The sequence below is a fragment of the Gracilinanus agilis genome, chromosome 5 (assembly GCF_016433145.1).
Source record: "Gracilinanus agilis isolate LMUSP501 chromosome 5, AgileGrace, whole genome shotgun sequence".
NCBI classification, from domain to species: domain Eukaryota; kingdom Metazoa; phylum Chordata; class Mammalia; order Didelphimorphia; family Didelphidae; genus Gracilinanus; species Gracilinanus agilis.
The window spans coordinates 236281728-236300714 of record NC_058134.1 but is presented as its reverse complement, the minus strand read 5'-3'; the positions used below and the strand labels follow the sequence as shown (position 1 = coordinate 236300714).

Below are 18987 nucleotides of genomic sequence, written 5' to 3'. Positions count from 1 at the left end.
GGTAGTTTTAAAAAAATTTTTGAAGGATTATTTTTAAGAAGGAAGTAAAGGGAATGATCTGAAGAACAGAAGAACAGGAACTTCAAAGAATATCCTGATTTGCGATCTATATCCAGTCTAGGTACAATTTCACAAAGGAATTTCTTAGACTGTATATATTCTATTTAAAAAGATGGGCCTTTCCTAATAGAGTGGAATGGAAGGACTCAGAGCACAGATTGAAATTTTTTTTTAACATGATCAATGGGGGAATTTGTTTTGCTTGACTCTACATATTTATAGTAAGGATTTTCTTTTTCTTCCTTTCCCAATGGGACATGGGGAAAGATGGGAGAGGAAGATCTTACCATTCACAGAAAAACCCTCTTCATCTTGAGAAACTCTGCACTGAATCTCTTCCCTTATCTTTGACAAACATACTATACTATGTGTGCTTAACTGACGGTTATTGGAGGATTATTTCTGATGGCATATATAAAACCTGAATTATTTTTATTTCATTTTTAGAAACTCTGACCTTCCGTCTTGGAATTGACACTAAATATGAGTTTCAAGGCAGAAGCGTAGTAAGGACTAGGCAAAAGGGATCAGTCAGGTGACTTGCCAGGTTTAGTTCTCTATCCACTGAGCCACCTTGCTATCCCTGCTTGCATTTACTTTTTTTTTTTTATATTTCCTTTCTACGATTTCATTTTTAGTTATGTGTAGACATATTGTTTCTTCTATAGAATCTGAACCAAGGAACTCTTTCTTTTCTTTTTTTTTTTAAAACCCTTACCTTCCATCTTGGAATGAAAACTAAGTATTGGTTCCAAGGCAGAATGGTAAGGGCTACACAATGGGAGTTAAGTGATATGTCCAGGGTCATACAGCTAGGAGGTGTCTATGGCCAGATTTGAACCCCGGACCTTCCTTCTGTAGTCCTCACTCTCAATCCACTGAGCCTCCTAGGTGCTCCCCAATTGCTACATTTTAAAAAATGCCTATGCCCAATTTAATATTATTTGCCTACCAACAATGTACAAGGTGCTAGGCATGGGGATTAAAGGGTTAAATAAGAAACCAAAGGAGTCTAAAAGAGCCTACACATCCCAGGAAGGAAGATAGACTACACAAATAACAATAATATAATGTAAGCATGGCAGGGACAAGTATCAGTGAACAAGCTATGTATGGGCACCAAGTTAAGTGTGGGGAATACAAGTGTGGATCTTACATTCTCCTGATCTCTTAGGAAGTCTATGCTGGGCATGCGAAAGATGGACTAGAGGAAAGAGAAGTAAGTTCTAGAAGACCACGGGACAGAGATGCTACTGTCACATGAAAATATCTAAGATTTCACAGCTTTTAGCTTTGCCCTATAAACTGCAAATATCCTAAATGTCAAGCCCATCAAAATATGGGAAAATTATAGGATTACAGGGTCATAATAAGAAATAGACGAAACTCAGAGTCCAGTGTGTTAAACTCCATCATTTGACACATTAGGAAAGTGAGACCTATTAAGGTTGAGAATTAAATCAAAGACCCAAACTGCCCAGAAATGGAATCTGGGGACATGTAAAAAAAGTTTAGAGTAGCAGTACGGCATAGTAGATACTAAGTGTTTGGAGTGGGATATAAATCCAGATTCTGGCAGCCCCAAAGCCCAGAACACAATAGCCATCCAAAGAACTTCTAAAGGGCCACTGGTTAAACCTAGATTTCCAGAAGCCAAAAAAAGGGACTTTAAGCCATCTTATGCCTTCTGCGATTGAAACTTACAAAAATAAGGTTATGCTTCATAAAGTTTCCAATTACATGAGCTGCCAGGGTTAGAAATTTTATCATATCCTGAGAGCAAAACAGATCTGACAAGCGACCCAGAATGTCTACAATGGCAGATTTTAAAAGGAAAAACTACAATGGAATATAGTATAGATTTAATTCTTCTATCTAGGCAAGAATATGCGTTAAACAGAATTAGCTTGTTTCTCTAAGGCAAATTACGTCCCAAACTGCTGTCTATTGCATGGATATATTGCTAAAGCAATAACTAAGGGGCAGCTAGGTAGCACAGTGGATTGATGTCAAAAGGGAAAAGAGAAGCACAGAAGTGGAAGTGGAAGGGCATCCAAGAAGTTAGTGAGGAGGGGCAACTGGGTAGCTCAGTGGATTGAGAGGCAGCCCTAGAGATGGAAGGTAATAGGTTCAAATCCGGCCTCAGACACTTCCCAGCTGTGTGACTCTGGGCAAGTCACTTGACCCCCATTGCCCACCCTTACCAATCTTCCACCTATGAGACAATACACTGAAAGTACAAGGGTTTAAAAAAAAAAAGCAGTAAGGAGGAACAACTAAGTGGCTCAGTGGATTGAGAGCCAGGACTAGACATGGGAGGCTCTGGGTTCAAACCTAGCTTCAGATATTCCCTAGCTGCATGATCCTGGGTAAATCACTTAACCCCATGACCAAGACTTTATCACTCTTCTGCCTTGGAAACAAGACTCAGGACTGACTCTAAGACAGAAAGTAAGGGCTTAAAAAACTGACTAACTGAATAGTTTGGTAATTTTCAATCAATTAATCAATAAACATTTATTTTATTAAGTACCTCCTATGTGCTGGGTATTATGTGCCTTCTTTGATGGATTAACCATTGCTAGCCTAGTCTGAGCTATGATCCAAAATATGGAGTTTTATCTTTAATTCTGTATTCTTTAGATCTAGATATGGTCCAAAGAAGCCTCTCCTTTTAGGAATTTCCTTTCTCTATGAATCTAACTGAGCAGGGGGGGAAGGAGGGGAGGACGTTTGTGTTTGTGCACCCAAGGCTATCTTTCCCCCCAAGGTCCATCAGCTTGTGGCAGCTGTTACCACGTATGGGCCACAGAGGAGCTAATTTTCAAGTCTCTAAAGATCGACTGCCTGGGCCAAGTTGCTTTTTTACCCTTTCCTTGGGTCACTGAAATGGAAGAATAAGAAGTGACAAGCACAGAGGGTGATGGCTGCCTTTTAGAATCTTTCAGGCATCTCTCAAACCAGCCCCCAAGCGCAACCCCTCCCCCTGCAGTCTGGAGACAATAATTCATGTGTACACAAATGGCCCTGAGCCATTGGGGTCTAAATGGAGGATGTTTGGCTCTTTGCTGTTTAACCTAGTTTCTGAAGACTATCAAGACAAGCCTAGAATACGACCGGCTTCTGAAAAAGGAAACTGGTAATGAGCTCCACGGATGGCTTTTACAACATTAGATGTGGTTCCTTTCTGTGGCTCTAATATCATTAAGCCTCATTAAGTCATTTGTTCATTACAGTGGATGACCGGAAGCAAAGACTCCTTCCCAAGTAAAGATTATTCTGACTTATTATTTTTAGCAAACATGATGGCAAAAATCATTCCCCTTCTCTACTGCATTTTAAATGAATGAGATTTTGCTATATGGCATCACTTTAATCCACTTAGCAGAAATCACTGAGCCTGGACTAGCAGAACCAGAGCATGGAGTCAGGAGTGAACAACAGAAGCAGCTAGAGAACTGCTTAGTTCATCATCAATCAACAATTTTTTTTTTAATAACCCCTATCTTCTGTTGTAGAATCAGTACTGTGTATTGGTTCCAAGGCAGAAGAGTGGTCAGGACCAGGCAATGGGGGCTAAGGGACTTGCCCAGGGTCACACAGGAAGTGTCCAAGGCCAGATTTGAACCGTCTACCTCCCATCTCTGAACCTGGCTCTCCATCCACTGAACCACACATCTGTCCCCAACAATTATTGATTAAGGATCTACTAGGTGGGAACAGCCAGATTTGGAGTTAGGAAAACCTGGGCTCAAAACTGGCCTAGATCCTTCCTGGCCATAAGGCCCTGGGCAAGTCACTTAATCCCAATTGCTTAATCCTTAACATTCTTCTGCTTGGAACTGAGATTTGGTTTTGATTCTAAAATAGAAGGTAAGGTTGTTTTTTATTTGGTTGGTTTTTTAAGTACCTACTACGTGCCAGGCACTGTGTGAGGTACCAGGAATAGAGACAGTCCTGGGTTTAAATGGTACAGGGAGATCGCCCCCTACCACTTCCACCAAGGCAAGCTGGTACCTTCTTGGAATCCGTTTCAGATCAGGGCTTCTGTGATTTTGTTTGAAAAAATACTTCAATGACAATTTCAGGGAAATTGGTTTCCCTTGTAATTCTGGGTATTTTAAGCAACATTTAAAAAGCATTCTGAGCACTTCACAGGCTTCACCAGGCTGGCCAAGGGTTCCAGGACACTGGATAGGAAACTCCATCTCCGTTCCTTAGACAGTTATTGTGTGAGGACTCTGCAACACTAAACGACTTGCAGACATGAAGTGGCTCAATGAAGTGACTCATGCCTAGAGACAGGAGGACCTCGGTTCAAATGTGGCCTCAGACACTTTATAGCTATACAGTCCTGGGAAAAATCACTTAACACTCCCCACTTCCCTTCTTCCCTCCCCCCCGCAACAACAGCTTTTACTGCTCTACTGCCTTGGAACCAACACACAGTACTGATACTAAGACAGAAAGTAAGGTTTAAAAAAATAATAAAATGAAAAAAGACTAAACAACCTGGCCAGAGATACAGAGAGAAGTGGCAGAGGAAGAATTTGAACCCAACACTTCCTGACTCCAATTCCATTCACTATCTATTCCCCTCTTCCCTCCTGTGACAATCCAGAGCTAATGGGGGCACCCCTGGGACCAATCCGAGGCTGAACTGGTTATGACCCCAATTTTGGTCTGGGGATTAGATATATAATTGGCCAAATGAGGCTGCTAATATATTCTTGTTGTCACATAAATCTTACAGCCTTGCAGAGACAATTATTGATTGGTTTTCCTGTAATGAGCCAAGAACTAGCTGCATTTAAAGAAAAATTAAATCACTCAAGAAGATGAGGTTTAGGAAAGTTAAAATCAGAATGATTATCTTTATGAAAAATGCCTTTGAGAGCAACATTATTATGTGGAAGCCATTCCAAGGGGCTAGAAGAATACCTAGGGGCAAGACCGCTGGTCCCATGTCATTCACAGGGAGGCTCCCATTCAAAGGGCACCTATTGTTGCTTAGCAATTATCCTGGCAGAGACTCAAAGGCTCCCTCAGGGGGTACCATCTCCACAGAGGCTGCCTCAGAAAGGCTAAAAGATGGAGATTAAACATTTCGCTGGGAGGGATGATAAAGAGAAATGAGAAGCATTTCCCTCCATCCTGAGAATACCCAGAAAGCCTCACAGGTCTTATTTTTCATAGAGATCCCAGATCTAAGAGCTGGAAGGGACCTTAGAAACTACCTTTCCTAATCTTCCCTTCATTTACAGATAAGGAAACTGAAATTCAAACTGATAAAGAGACTTATACATGAGTCAACCAGTGTTAGAATCAAGACTTGAACTCAGCACTTCCTGACTACAAGGTTGGCTATGCAAAATGCCACCTCTCAAAACTCTACATTTTCTAAAATAATCTCCAAATGTCATTATGCTTTGAAGATGGCAAATTAGTTCAATATGCACAGACTATACACTTTTTAAAAATCCTGAGGTTCCTCTTCCCATGATCACTTTTTTTTTTTTATTTAACTAGGGACTGTGAAGTTTTAAAAAGTATTTTGGTAAAAATGATCAATATGGAAATCTGTTTTGCACAATAACACATGGATAATCCAGAGTGAATTGCTTCTCAGCTCTGGGAGGGGGGAAGGAAGAAGGTCGGGAGACAATTTGGATGATATAACTTCGGGAAACTTATGTGGAAAGTTGTTATTACATATAATTGAGTAAATAAAATACCTTTATAACAAAAAAAATTTTGATAACATATTTCAATATAATTTCTTTTCTTTGAAATTCTATGCATTTTATTACATCTTTAAGAATATTCCCAGGTTATGTCATACATGATAATACATGTATAACTCAGATTGAATTGTGTGCCAGCACTGGAAGGGGAAAGGGAAGGGAGGGAGGGAGATAACTACTGTGGAAATTTGTTATAACATGAAGAAAGAAGGAAAGAGCTGAGGGAAGGAGGGAGGGAGGGAGGAAGGAAGGAAGAAAGGAAGGAAGGAAGGAGGGGAAGAAGGGAGGGAGGGGAGAAGGGAGTGAGGGAAGGTTCTAGGGGCAGGTAGGCAATTCAGTGGATAGAGAGCCAGGCCATGAGATGGAAGGTTCAAATCTGGTCTCTGACACTTCCTAGCTGTGTGACCCTGTGCAAGTCACTTAACCTCAGTTGCCTAGCCCTTATTGCTCTTCTGCCTTGGAATGGATACTTAGCATTGATTCTAAGACAGAAGGTAAGACTTTTTTGTTTTGTTTTGTTCTAAACAAACACTCCTGAGAAGAGGCCCATTGGATTTACCAGACTGCTAAGGGAGTCCCTCCTGGTTCACAATAAAATGTAAAGAACCCTTGACCTAAAAGAATATTTGCTCAATTGATTTAATATGGCCAAAAATCATGCAGGATCATAGATTTAGAGGTGGCAGGCAGCTAGAAGGGACGTAAGGGCCATGTAATTAAATTCCTCATTTTACAGATGTGGAAACCAAGGCAGATAACTGTGAAGTGACTTGCCCAAGGTCATTTAAGTGAAAAGTAGACCTTCCAGTGTTTGAAATCACAATATAGGTTTGGACGTGCCTTCAGTACCATCCAGTCCCCATTGTATTTTTAACTCCTAGTCCAGTGGCTTATCTAGGAAACCCTGATAAGTGTCTATTTGATGGAACACATAAATATGGGTCTAAGAACACACTGTCCCAGTTAAGATGGCTCATTCATGTTAAGAGACTCCTGATTAGCTAAGGCTGTAACTACTGAGAAAGGGGAGTTCCTGGTCCTTTGGCTGGAGAGCCATAGCATGCTACAGACAGAGGATTCTCCCTGATAGTATGTTTTGAGTCCTTGGGAAGAAGAGGACTCCTTCTTCACTGGTCCTGATTGTTGTGGGCTGGGGGCAGCCACTGGGCTCCTATAACACAGAGATCTCTCCCACTTGCCAGGCGAATCACTGGTCCTGAGATTTCAGTGGCACGGGGCACTCCCTCCCTGCTGAGGACATGGGTGGTTGTTTCCACGGATATCCAAGCCTATAGAAAAGAAATCTATTGTTCTTAATTCCTTCTCCAGATCATTTTAAAGATGAGGAAGTAAACGGTGTTTAAGTGGCTTGCCCAGGGTCACACAGCTAGTGTCTGCTGTCAGATCTTAACTCCGGAAGAAGAGTCTTTATGACTCTAGGCATGGGACTTTATCTATCAACTGCCCAGGTGGGTATCTACTCTGCAGCGTAAGAGTCAGAAAGTTGCCAGGAAACCTGAGAGATTAGCATCTATTCAAGGTTCTAAAGAGACACCAGAGAAGCAAGGGTTAGGAGGAAGGAAGGAGAAAGTAATAAAATGGAGTAGGGAAAGAGGCATGTTCTGCCACTAAGATGACAGGATCATCTTCTCTTTTGATGCAAACTAAAAAGGGTGGCATTTGAGAGGGATGCTGTTGACCTATTTGGCGACACTTTACCTTCTTTCCCAGGTTCTTCCCCTTTGCCCAGTGCTATCCAATAAAAACATAATGTGGCAAAAATTTATAAAAGAGCATCAATATTGCAAAAATGAACTGAAGATTTTAACAATTTTATGAAGAATGAAATAAGCAGAGAGAGAAGAACAAGTTTATATAACAATATTTTTAAAACAAACAACTTTGGGTGAGGGGCACCTGGGTGGCTCAGTGGATAGAGTCAGAACTGGAAACATGAAGTCCTGAGTTCAAATCTGGCCTCAGACACTTCCTAGCTGTATGACTCTGGGTCAAGTCACTTTACACCCCCCCCCCCCCATTGCCTAGCCTTAACTGCTCCTTCTGCCTCGGACAGAAGGTGAAGGTTTGAAAAAGCCAAACAAACAACTTTGAAAGTCAGAGCAGGAAGCATAGAGACGGAAAGATCTGACTTCAAATCTTGTTTCAGATACTTAACCTGTCTGCCTCAGTTTCCTCAACTGCAAAATGAAATAACAGCAACACCTATCTCCCCGGGTTGTTGTAAGGATGCAACATGATAATAACTGTGAAGTACTTAGCACGGTCCCTGGCACATAATAAGTGCTGTATGTTAGCTGTTCTCCGGGATGAATAGGACCATTTGTGATTCATCTGCTAATGAAACATGCTGTCTGTCCACCACAAAGAAGCGATGGATTTTAGGGTGCAGAATGAGACCTATTTTTGTACCTAGAGAAAATCTGTTTAGTTCACTATGTGCATTTGCTATATGAAATTTGTTTTTCTCTTTTCCCCCTGCATAGGGTGGGAAGAGGGGAAGGGAAATCTATTGCTCTTAATTTTTTTGTTTTAAACAGAGACTAGGAAAGGGAAGTAAGTACTGCAGATGTGAAATAATGTATGTACTTTCAGATGAGGTCACTGTGTTGATTAAATTGTTTTACTTTGTTACAAGCAACTACTTGAATGGGCGGGGAGGGGGGAACGCGGTAATCTTTAGATGTCCATAATGTAAAAACAAAGGGGGTACATGAGAAGCTTAGAATTGATCCTATTAGCATACCTAATAATTTAATCATATTTCTATTTGCCTAACAGAGTAGGGAATGAGTAAGAGTCAGGAAACTGGTAAATTTTGATGATGGAGCGAAGGAGAAGAGGGGGAGCAGCTAGATGTCTCAGTGGATTGAGAGCCAGGTCAAGAGATGGAGGTCGTGGGTTCAAATCTGGCTTCAGACACTTCCCAGTTGTGTGACCCTGGGCAAGTCACTTAACTCTCATTGCCTAGCCAATACACAATATTGATTCTAAGACAGAAGGTAAGGGTTAAAAAAAAAAAAACCAAGGGTGTCAATAGAATATGCTCCTTCCATTAAAACAAAACAAAACAAAATTAAGCTTTTTCTCAGGCTAGATAAGCCTCATTCCTTCTGTGGACTTCCAGTTCATCTTGGAGATCCACTGGGAAATGAGTTAGGAAATCTAGGAAGTAGGTGTTATGATTCCTGACTTACAGATGAGAAAATTAAGGCAGGGGGGATAATTAAGTGACTTAATCAAGGTCATGGAGCTAGTAAGTAAGGACTGGTTTTGAGAGCATGTGACTTGCCAACTTCCTGAGCTCTCTATCCACTGGACCACCTACATGCCCATTAAGTTCATGGTCTCCCATGGAAATAAGGTCAACCGGACTTCAATTTCTTATTTCAGCATAAAAAACTGCCCAGCCACCAGCAAGCAGTCCCTTGAGAAAGGGCTCTTCTGTTCCTCTTTTCCCCTCTACCAGGCTCTAGGGAAGATTTACACCTTCATCTCAGGTGGCAAGAACTCATCAGCAGAGTCTCCTCGTTCTGATTTGTGCTTGCTGTCATCAGCAGAAATGAGACCACTAGCAAACAAAGGGCTCAACAGATGGCATGGAGCAGAGATAACCAACATGGAGCCTCAGAGCAGGAACCAGATCAAAATGTAATTGGGGGTTGGGGGCAACTGGGTGGAGAGAGAGCCAGACCCAGAGAGGGGAGGTCTCTGGATTCAAATCTGGCATGGCCGTGTGATCCTGGGCAAGTCACTTAACCCCCATTGCCTAGACCTTACCACAATTCTGCCTTGGAAGCAATACAAAAAATTGAGTCTAAGACAGAAGGTGAGAGTTTTTTAAAAATGTAATTGAGAAGTATTTCACAAGATAACTGAAAATACAATAAAAGGAAGATAACATTAAAATTTAAAACGAAGTCAATATATTGCAGGGATCCTCATGTTTCTAGCTGAGTTTGATACCAATGGGGTGGAACACCGGGGTGCTGTGCAACATGGCTTGGGAATCACTGACCCCCAAAATACTGGAAAGAACAGAGGCTGAAACACAAAGAATTCATGGGATGCTTGCAAGGGTCATTTGCAAGGGTCACAGGATCAGAGATCTACAGTGAAAGGAACCTTAGGCATTAGGGTTAAAAACAGAATTAGGGTTAGGGTTAAGGTGGTGCAGTGGATAGAGTGCTGGATCTGAAGTCAGGAAGACTCATCTTCCTAAGTTCAAATCTGGCTTCCGACACTACTAGCTGTGTGACCTTAGGCAAGTCATTTAACCCCGTTTGCCTCAATTTCCTCATCTGTAAAATTAGGAGAAAAAGGAAATAGTAAACCATTCCAGTATCTCCGCCCTCAAAACCCCACACTGGGTTACACAAAGTGGGACAAGACCAAAATTACTAAACAGCTAAATCTAATTTCCTAATTAAAACACACACACACACACACACACACACACACACACACACACACACACACACACACCCCAATCCCATACTTTCTATCTTATAACTGATGCTAATTTTTAGCTCCAAGGCAAAAGAGTAGTAAGGGCTAGGCAATTGGGGTTAAGTGACTTGTGCAAGGCCACACAGCTTAGGAAGTATCTAAGGCTAGATTTGAACCCAGGATCTTCCAGCTCCAGCCCTGGCTCTCTATCCACTGAGTCACCCAGCTGCTTCAGTCTCATTATTTTTCAGATGAGGCAGCAGAAGCCCACAAAGATGAAGGGGCATGTCCAAGGCCACACAGGGAGTCAGTGGCAGGAGTGGGAATGGAACTCAGAAAGAAGAGATTTCAGAGGCTGTCTAGATCAAACCCTTCATTTTACAGCTGAGGAAAATGAGGCACAGAAAGGCTTTTGCAAGGTCACATAGGTAGTAAATGGCAGAATTGGGATTTTAATGCAGGTGAGAGAATAGAAGGGATCCCAGAAGCCTACACAGCCAAGGGTAAGTGTCTTGGATAGCACAGGTAGTGAGGGTCGGAGCCAGAATCGGAACCTGGTCTTTCTAATCCAGAACTAGAGGTCATCCTACTCTACCCTCCTAATATGGGGTCTTGAATGGGGAGGAAATAAAAGATCAAAGCAGACTTATACAATAAATGGGATTTTAAAAATAACCCAACTTGTTGTTTTCTTAGGCTGGAAGTTTTCCAGGCAAAGACAAGACATTCGCCAGTTTCCAACTGTCTAGAAGATTCATTGGGCCAAATGAATCACGGGCATATGTCTAACTCATGCCTTCCTCCTTTACCTGCTAGCCAAACATGTACACGTGGTCGTTAAAATAGGAGAGACAAACCAATTGTTTAAACATTAACATTTTCTAGACGTGTTAAATGTCAACACTTCCAGATTCTAACAAGCTCGTTAGCCGTTCTACAGGTTTGATAGTTTCTCCCTCTTCCCTGCTTCCCTCATTTCACAACTCTTTAGTCAAACTTCTGATTTTGTCAACAACATTTGGAATAAATTACGGATATAAAAAATGATAGGCAGCTAGGTGGTGCCATAGTGCACAGAGCGCAGGGCTTGAAATCAGGAAAACAACTTCCTGAGTTCAAATCCAGCCCTAGCCACTGTTTAGAATTGGAAGGGATCTTAAGAGTTCATCTAATCCAGCCACTTCATTTTACAGATGAGGAAAAAGGCAAAGAATGGTAAAGTAACTTGTTCAAGGTCACATATTAAGCAGCAAAAAAAGGATTTGAGCTCAAGATCCTCTGTTTCCAGATTTAGTGCTCTTTCCCGTATTATAGGATCAGGCTGAGTCCAGACTGGAGAGGACTTTAGATGTCAAACTAAGGGAGATATCTTTGATTTGCAGCCCAGCCCTCTAATTCCAAATCTCCTTGAACTACACTGTAGTGCTTTATATGTTTGGGGGAAGCTAGTAAATTGGGGAAGGCAGTAAATAGGGTGCCATGCCTGGAATCAAAAAGACATGAGTCCAAATGTGGTATCAAGAATGTGGTGTCAAGACACTTACTAGCTGTATGACCCTGGGCAAGTCACTTTACTCTATTTGCCTCAGTTTCATCTGTCAGATGAGATGAAAAAGGAAATGGCAAACCACTCCAACATCTTTGCCAAGAAAACCCCAAATGGGGTCGCAGAAAGTTGGACACAACTGAAAATGACCGAACAAAATGACATAGGGCCGATCTAGACAATAAAAACCTTTACACTGGACTTCTAGATTAAGAATGAAAGCTAGCTACGTGCCAAGCCTGAAAGAATACTTGCAAAAACTTGAATGCAGCAAAAAAACATATGATTTATCACTTGGTTATAGGGTATGTGATTGGGGGGGTTTGGTTTTCAAAAGGTTGCTCTATTACAAAAATGAATAATATAAAAATAGGTATCAAATGGTAATTCATGTATAACACAGTGGAATTGCTTGTCAGCTCTAGGAGTGGGGAGGCAAGAGGGAAGGGAGAGAATGTGAATCACGGAACCATGGAGAAATATTTTTTAAAAAGTAAAAGTTATATTTAAAAAAAAACAAATTTGCATGTATATAGACTTTGGTTATCTCCTGGGCTACAAGAATCACAGGGAAGTCCTCTAGTGTGCGTGTGTGCATGCGTGCATGTGCCTGTCTGTCTTTCTTTTCCTTCTTTCTTCCTATCTAGCAAGTACTTTCAGGTTGGCAGACAGAAAAATGCAATACCATCATTTAAAACCAATGCATTTATAAAAACATAGAGCATTTAAAAAACTAAAAAAAAAAAATGTAAATACATGCAAAACATGTCAAGTGAAAAGGAAATCCTTCCCTCCCCCATTCCTAAAGTACATATGTATATCAGATTTTGTACCACGGAAGTAACATATTTTCATAGGATTATAGCTCTAGAGCTAGAAGGGACCTTAAAGGTCATGTAACCTGGCCCCCCTGCTCTCATCTTAATGATGAACAACTTAAACCCTAAGGAGGTTCAGTGACTTGGTCCAGGGCATACAGAGGTGGGATCTGAGATCAGATTCTTGGATTCTCCAGCCAGAGCTCTTTCCAGAGCAGAACTGCAAATCCCTTTAAAGGAGAGAAATTGCCCTTTCAGGGCACTCCAGTCCCAAGGCTTTGGAGTCTAGGCACACATTGACCTAATTAAAGCTTGCTTCCTTTTTTTTAAAAAACTGGGCTTCCCTTTCTTGCTCAGGTTGAAAGTACAGAAACTCCTCATGAGCAAGCCCCACTTCTAACAGGTCCAGGAGTTTCTGACCTGCTCTCTTTCCTAGCTGGGCTAGTTTGTCCACCCCTCTTTAGGCAACCCAGTAGCATGAGAAGTGGTGGAAGGTCGCCGTACTGAAGCAAGACTAAAAAGTGGGCACTCGCAATTGGCTCAGTCCATAGAACTCCTGAGCTCCAGAAATCCTCTAGCAGGTTATTACAGGTAGGTGTGCTACCACACTCAGCAAGAAAGTCCTCCATTATCGAACACAATCTAACAAGTAGATGTTTATTAAATTCACTGGGTTCATTTGAATTTTGACAGAATGAACCGGGACAGTATCAAGACATTTAAGAATTTAAGAGAGCATTTGCAGATACTCACGATATGCAAAAGTTTCAACACGTCCACAAACCTGTTGAAACAGCAACAAAAATGCAGTGGATATTAGAAGTCGGCAAGTAAGGAAGAAAAATAATAATTCTCCTGACATTTGATACTCACACTTTTTCGGAGCTCATAATCTCCTTGGCAATATGGTAAACTTTGCTTCTCTTTCCAGTTCCTTTACCCTGAAAATAGAAGGGTACACATTGAGAGAGCAGAAATTCAGAAAAGGATCCTGAAGATTAATGTGGGACCAGTCAGCCCCAAATTCTACACTGCTAAAATTAACTCACAAGTTCCCTAAGAGCACACATTGCAAGGAAGATCAAAGTCTTTTGGAATGGCAGACTTGTGGAATTAAGTCTAGAATACAATTGGATAAACAATGTTTTTAGTGCTAGTAGGCAGGGAACTTCCAGATAGCAAGATGAATAAGATGGTCTTTGTTCTCAAGGCCTGAGAAGCTTACAGTCTAGTTGGGGAGATAAACACACATGCAAAATAACTCTAATATCTGTTACAATGTGCGTAAGTGTAAAAGAAAGGATAAATTGCTACTGAGGGATTGCAGGGAGAAGACTTTATTTTTGTCCAGGGAAGAGGGAAAAGGAGCAAGATGGGGAAAATAGAGCACAAGTTTCATGGAAGAGGTAGTCGCTGAGTTTGGCTTGAAGGATGAGTGAGACTTTGGAGAAGGATCATGGATGTAAGGCTGGAAGAGGTCATGGGACTATCACGGACAATCCTCCTATTTTTACAGATGTGGAAACTCACTGGAATCCAAAGTGAATGGCTCATCCTGAGTCTTACAGCTTCCTAATGTCTCCCAAGGATTGGCACAGAGGTCCTTCTGATGCCAGGTCAGAAACCTGCCTTTTCTACAACTCCGCCTCTCTAAACACTGGGAGGCAATATTGTTGTTTGTCCTTCATTTTCTAGAAGGACCAATGACATCATGAGGGTTGTGTTGACTTTCTTGTGAACTGGACTTAAGCCAGGCAATTTCACTCTCTCTTGTAGAGTCTTCCAAGTCCAGTAGCAAGACAAAAAGCAGGATGACTGGGATGCAGTGGGAGCAAAATTAACATAGACAGAGAGATTGGAAAGGTCAGCCAGGAGTTTGGTGAGCCCTATATGGTCCAAGTTGAGAAGCAAAAAGAATTTAAGTGGGCAAAAGGCTACAAGAGAGAGAAAAATCACCCTAGCTCATGAAAAACAGCCTTGAATGGCGAAGTAGGGAATTAAGATTTTAACTCAGTGAGCAATGGAAAACTATTCATTAGCACTGGAGTTGGACACGCTAATCTTTGACTGAGCCACCCCAGCTTTATCACTTGGACCAACTATTAGCTTTTAAAGAATTAAAAGGCTGGATACACACTCAAGCTGAACCAGCTGGAAAAGTCTTCCTGACATGGACAGTAGTTTCGGCGGCGAAACCAAGTAAGTAAATTAGTAAGAAGTATTGGGGGTTATCAAGGGAGGAAAAATAAATAGGACCTATGATTCCATTGGACCTCCACTGAGGAAAAGCTCCCAGTTGGGGTTGGTAGCCACTCTTGGATTTAGTTGCCTGGAGCACTCAAAGCTCAAGTCACTTACTCAGTCACCTAATGGGGCATATGACTAATCTGTCAGAATCAGCACTTGAACCCTGACCCAAAGATTGGCTCTTGGTCCATTCTATCATCCTTCATTATTACAGATGAGAAAATCCTAACTTTTTTCCCTAAAAATTACTGATCTTTTCTTTTTGCCAGGAATTTTTGGATTTTCCTTCCATAACTGCCCACCCAGTCTTCCTTTATAATGAAGAAAAATAGGTAAGCTATATGATATCACATCTAAGAGCAAACCTGGCATCATACACACACACACAATCCTGTATATTTAGAACATAATCAGAATATCGAGAGAATACAGAGAATACATTCACACATACTTTTTCCTATATATGTTCTGTATATTCAGAATAAACTCTCCCCTTCACTCCTCTCTCTCATCTCCTTCCACACCCCTTACCCCCAGGGTCGGTATGTATGTCTGTCTATCTCTTTGTCTGTGTGTGTGTGTGTGTGTGTGTGTGTGTGTGTGCGCGCGTGCGCGTACGCGCTCGAGCCTGCGAGTGCACTAGCACATCTATCTATCTCTGTTCTCAATCTCCTTCCCTCTCTTTTCTCTTTGTCTCTGCACCCCACTTTTCCCCACTTCTTAAGGAGGGAAGGGAATTTCCTCAACCCTTATAATTATGGAGCTCAGTTTCACACACATAAGAACAACTGAAGAGGGTGCACTTTTGTACCTGTTGGTGAATTTGGATTTGTTTTGGTTTTCCTCTTCTTTTAAAACAATCCTTTGTGCTTCAGGGTGGCTCTAGGATGAGGGGGAAACCACCAGAAAATGCAGGAGTGATTTCCAGAGAAAAGCTCTCTGCTTTGTTTCAGACTTGACATCTACATGATTGTAATCCTCCCAGCTGGGCCCAACTCTCCTCAGCATCAATCGGTTTGTGTAAATTCAAATTCTAAATTAAGTATTCAAAGCAGAGCCTGGGAAATAGTTTATAACAGAGAAGCAGAGCTCCTTGATTTCTAGAAGAGGATAAAAGGGATCTAAATTTGAAAAACAACTCTGCAAATCTAAAGCACTTAAAAATATTTCCAGAAAACTATTTCTCAAACAGCCCCTGGAAGCTTCAGCCATTCAGCTCCTCAGGGTGAATTCAGTCATTTCTCTCAGCTTCTGCTGCCTTCCCTGTGTGGAAATGTCCATCAGTATTAGGGACAAAAAAAAAAATCAGAGGCTTGAAAGAAAAAGGGGAGGGGGTTGGGGATAAAAGGCTGCCTAGGAAAACAAGCCTTTTCAATATTTAATGGATGAGTTTTTTTGTTCTGGGGGGGGGGGGTTGGATTTTTTTTTGAACTTATAAAACTTATTACACCAAGGTGCTAAAGGATGTGGGAGGGAGAAAGGAAGAAGAGTTTCTCTCATTCATTTAAGTTCAATTCAGCACTCATTATCTAGGCTAGGGAAAGGTCAGGGCCCTTGAAATTCTACAGTGACTCAGTAACAACCAATCATGTTAGCTTATACCAGGCACATCCCCCCACTTCCCCTAACTCACATCCTGGGCCAAACTGGCTGCCTTGGTGTTCCCTAGAAACCACATTCAATCTCCAGGCCTTTTCACAGACCTTCCCTTAGGCTTGGAATGTGTTCTCTCATCACCTCACCTCGAATCTCCAGTTTCCTTCAAAGCTCTGCTCCAGGACCTTTTACCCATTTCCTCAGTTGCCAATTTCCTCATTATTCTGTGGATAAGTTATATTTACTGCTTAGTTCCAGGGGGATGTAAGCTTTTGGAGGACAGGCATCTTTCTGAACTGTGTCTCTGTATCTTTTGTGCCTGGCACAGAGGGGAAGCTTCATAAATGCTTGCCACTAAGGGCCAAAGAGATTAATGAGTAATTGACATTACACTGACTTTCAGTTAAAAGCTTGCGAGTGATCATTAAAAGGAAAATCCATGAATGTTCCTATAGAGAAGTCTCAGAATAGAATTCTGAAGAAAAACAACAAAATGGCCAGAACTAAAGCTGATAAACATATTTCTTTGCATGCCCTCTCTCCCATTAGAGAGTAAGCACCAAGTTTTTGTACAGACAAAATCAATGCTACCAAAATTAGAAGGGAAACAACAAATTGGGAAAAAATCTTTATAACAAAAAACAGATAAAGGTCTAATTACTCAAATATACAAGGAGCTAAATCAATTGTATAAAAAAATCAAGCCATTCCCCAATCAATGATTGGGCAAGGGACATGAATAGGCAATTTTCAGATAAAGAAATCAAAACTATCAATAAGCACATGAGAAAGTGTTCTAAATCTCTAATAATTAGAGAAATGCAAATCAAAACAATTCTGAGGTATCATCTCACACCTAGCAGATTGGCTAAAATGACAACAAGGGAGAATAACGAATGTTGGAGGGGATGTGACAAAATTGGGACATTAATGCATTGCTGATGGTGTTGTGAACTGATCCAACCATCCTGGACGGCAATTTGGAACTATGCTCAAAGGGCTTTAAAAGACTATCTGCCTTTTGATCCAGTCATAGCACTACTTGGATTATACCCCAAAGAGATAATAAGGAAAAAGACTTGTACAAAAATATGTACAGCCGTGTTCTTTGTGGTGGCAAAAAATTGGAATATGAGAGAATGTCCTTCAATTGGGGAATGGCTGAACAAATTGTGGTATCTGCTGGTGATGGAATCCTATTGTGCTCAAAGGAATAAAGAACTGGAGGAATTCCATGTGAACTGGAATAACCTCCAGGAATTGATGCAGAATGAAAGGAGCAGAACCAGGAGAACATTGAACCAGGCCACACAGACTGATACACTGTGGTACAATCAAACATAATGGACTTCTCTACTAGCAGCAATGCAAGGAACCAGAGCAAGGCTGAGGGACTCATGAGAAAGAAAACTAACCACATTCAGAGGAAGAACTGTGGGAGGAGAAACACAGAAGAAAAAACAACTGCTTGAACACATGGGCTGATGGGGATATTAAAGGAGATGTAGACACTAAAAGATAACTCTAGTCCAACTATCAATAATATGGAATTAGGTCTTGATCAATGATATATGTAAAACCCAGTGGAATGTGCGTTGGCTAAGGTGGGTTAGGAGGAGAGGAAAAGAACATGGAATATGTAACTAGGGAAAAATATTCAAAATAAAAATTTAAGATAAAAATAAATAAAATAAAAATAAAAATAGAGAGTAAGCACCTTGAGGGGAGGGAGGAAGCTGGTAGGTGGCACAGTGGATAGGGAGCCATGACTGAATCCAGTCTCAGAAATTTACTAGCTGGGTGACTTTGGGCAAGTCACTTCCCTATTTGCTTCAGTTTCCTCATCTGTCAAATGAGCTGGAGAAGGAAATGACAAGCATTCCAGGATCTTTGCCAAGAAAACTCCAAATGGGGCCACAAAGAATCTGACACAACTGAGATGACTGAACCATACTGCGCTGATCTGAGTGCTGAAATCTTTCTTTTGACATGATTTTCCTTTATATTTAAGTGAACTTACCTAAGCCTCCCCAAGTGTCTCCTGGCTTCTTCATTGTGCCACATGGGGCATAGCGCTATATTTCCTCACATTCACATCACATTTTCTTCAGCCATTTCCTAATGTCATCTCCAGTTCTTTGATATTATTCCCCCCAAAGTGCTGATATTCATATTTTTCTGAGACCTCTGTTGTCGTTTGTCTAGTATAACTCACTGATCTCCATCAGTCATTTATACTTAGTGTGAATCAATTTGTCTTGCTCTCAGATGCATTCATTTATCTAGGCTGACATTAGAAGAGGCTGACCCGGATTTAGACCAATAAAGAATTGGGTCCTCAGGATGACACCCAGGTAGAAGATCAAGAGATCTGGTGTATTCATGCCCTGCTTAGGCTACACCGACAGTGCGGTACTGTAGTCATTTCTGAGAATGATCATTTAGGAAGGACATCGATCAAATGGGACGGGTACTGGAGCACAACCAGAAAACAGGGAGACTGAAAACT

At 41.3% G+C, this 18987-nt stretch overlaps 1 protein-coding gene across 1 annotated transcript in view; it reads right to left on the bottom strand.

Moving 5' to 3' along the window:
* Window positions 1–18987, bottom strand: part of FGD6 (FYVE, RhoGEF and PH domain containing 6) — a 186409-nt gene that overhangs the window by 70921 nt on the left and 96501 nt on the right. Inside the window, exons 4-5 of the mRNA XM_044679164.1 lie at window positions 13509–13576; window positions 13389–13419 (exon numbers count right to left, since the gene is read on the bottom strand). Of these exons, the coding sequence (XP_044535099.1) occupies window positions 13389–13419; window positions 13509–13576 (99 nt within the window). The remainder of the gene's footprint in view (window positions 1–13388; window positions 13420–13508; window positions 13577–18987) is intronic.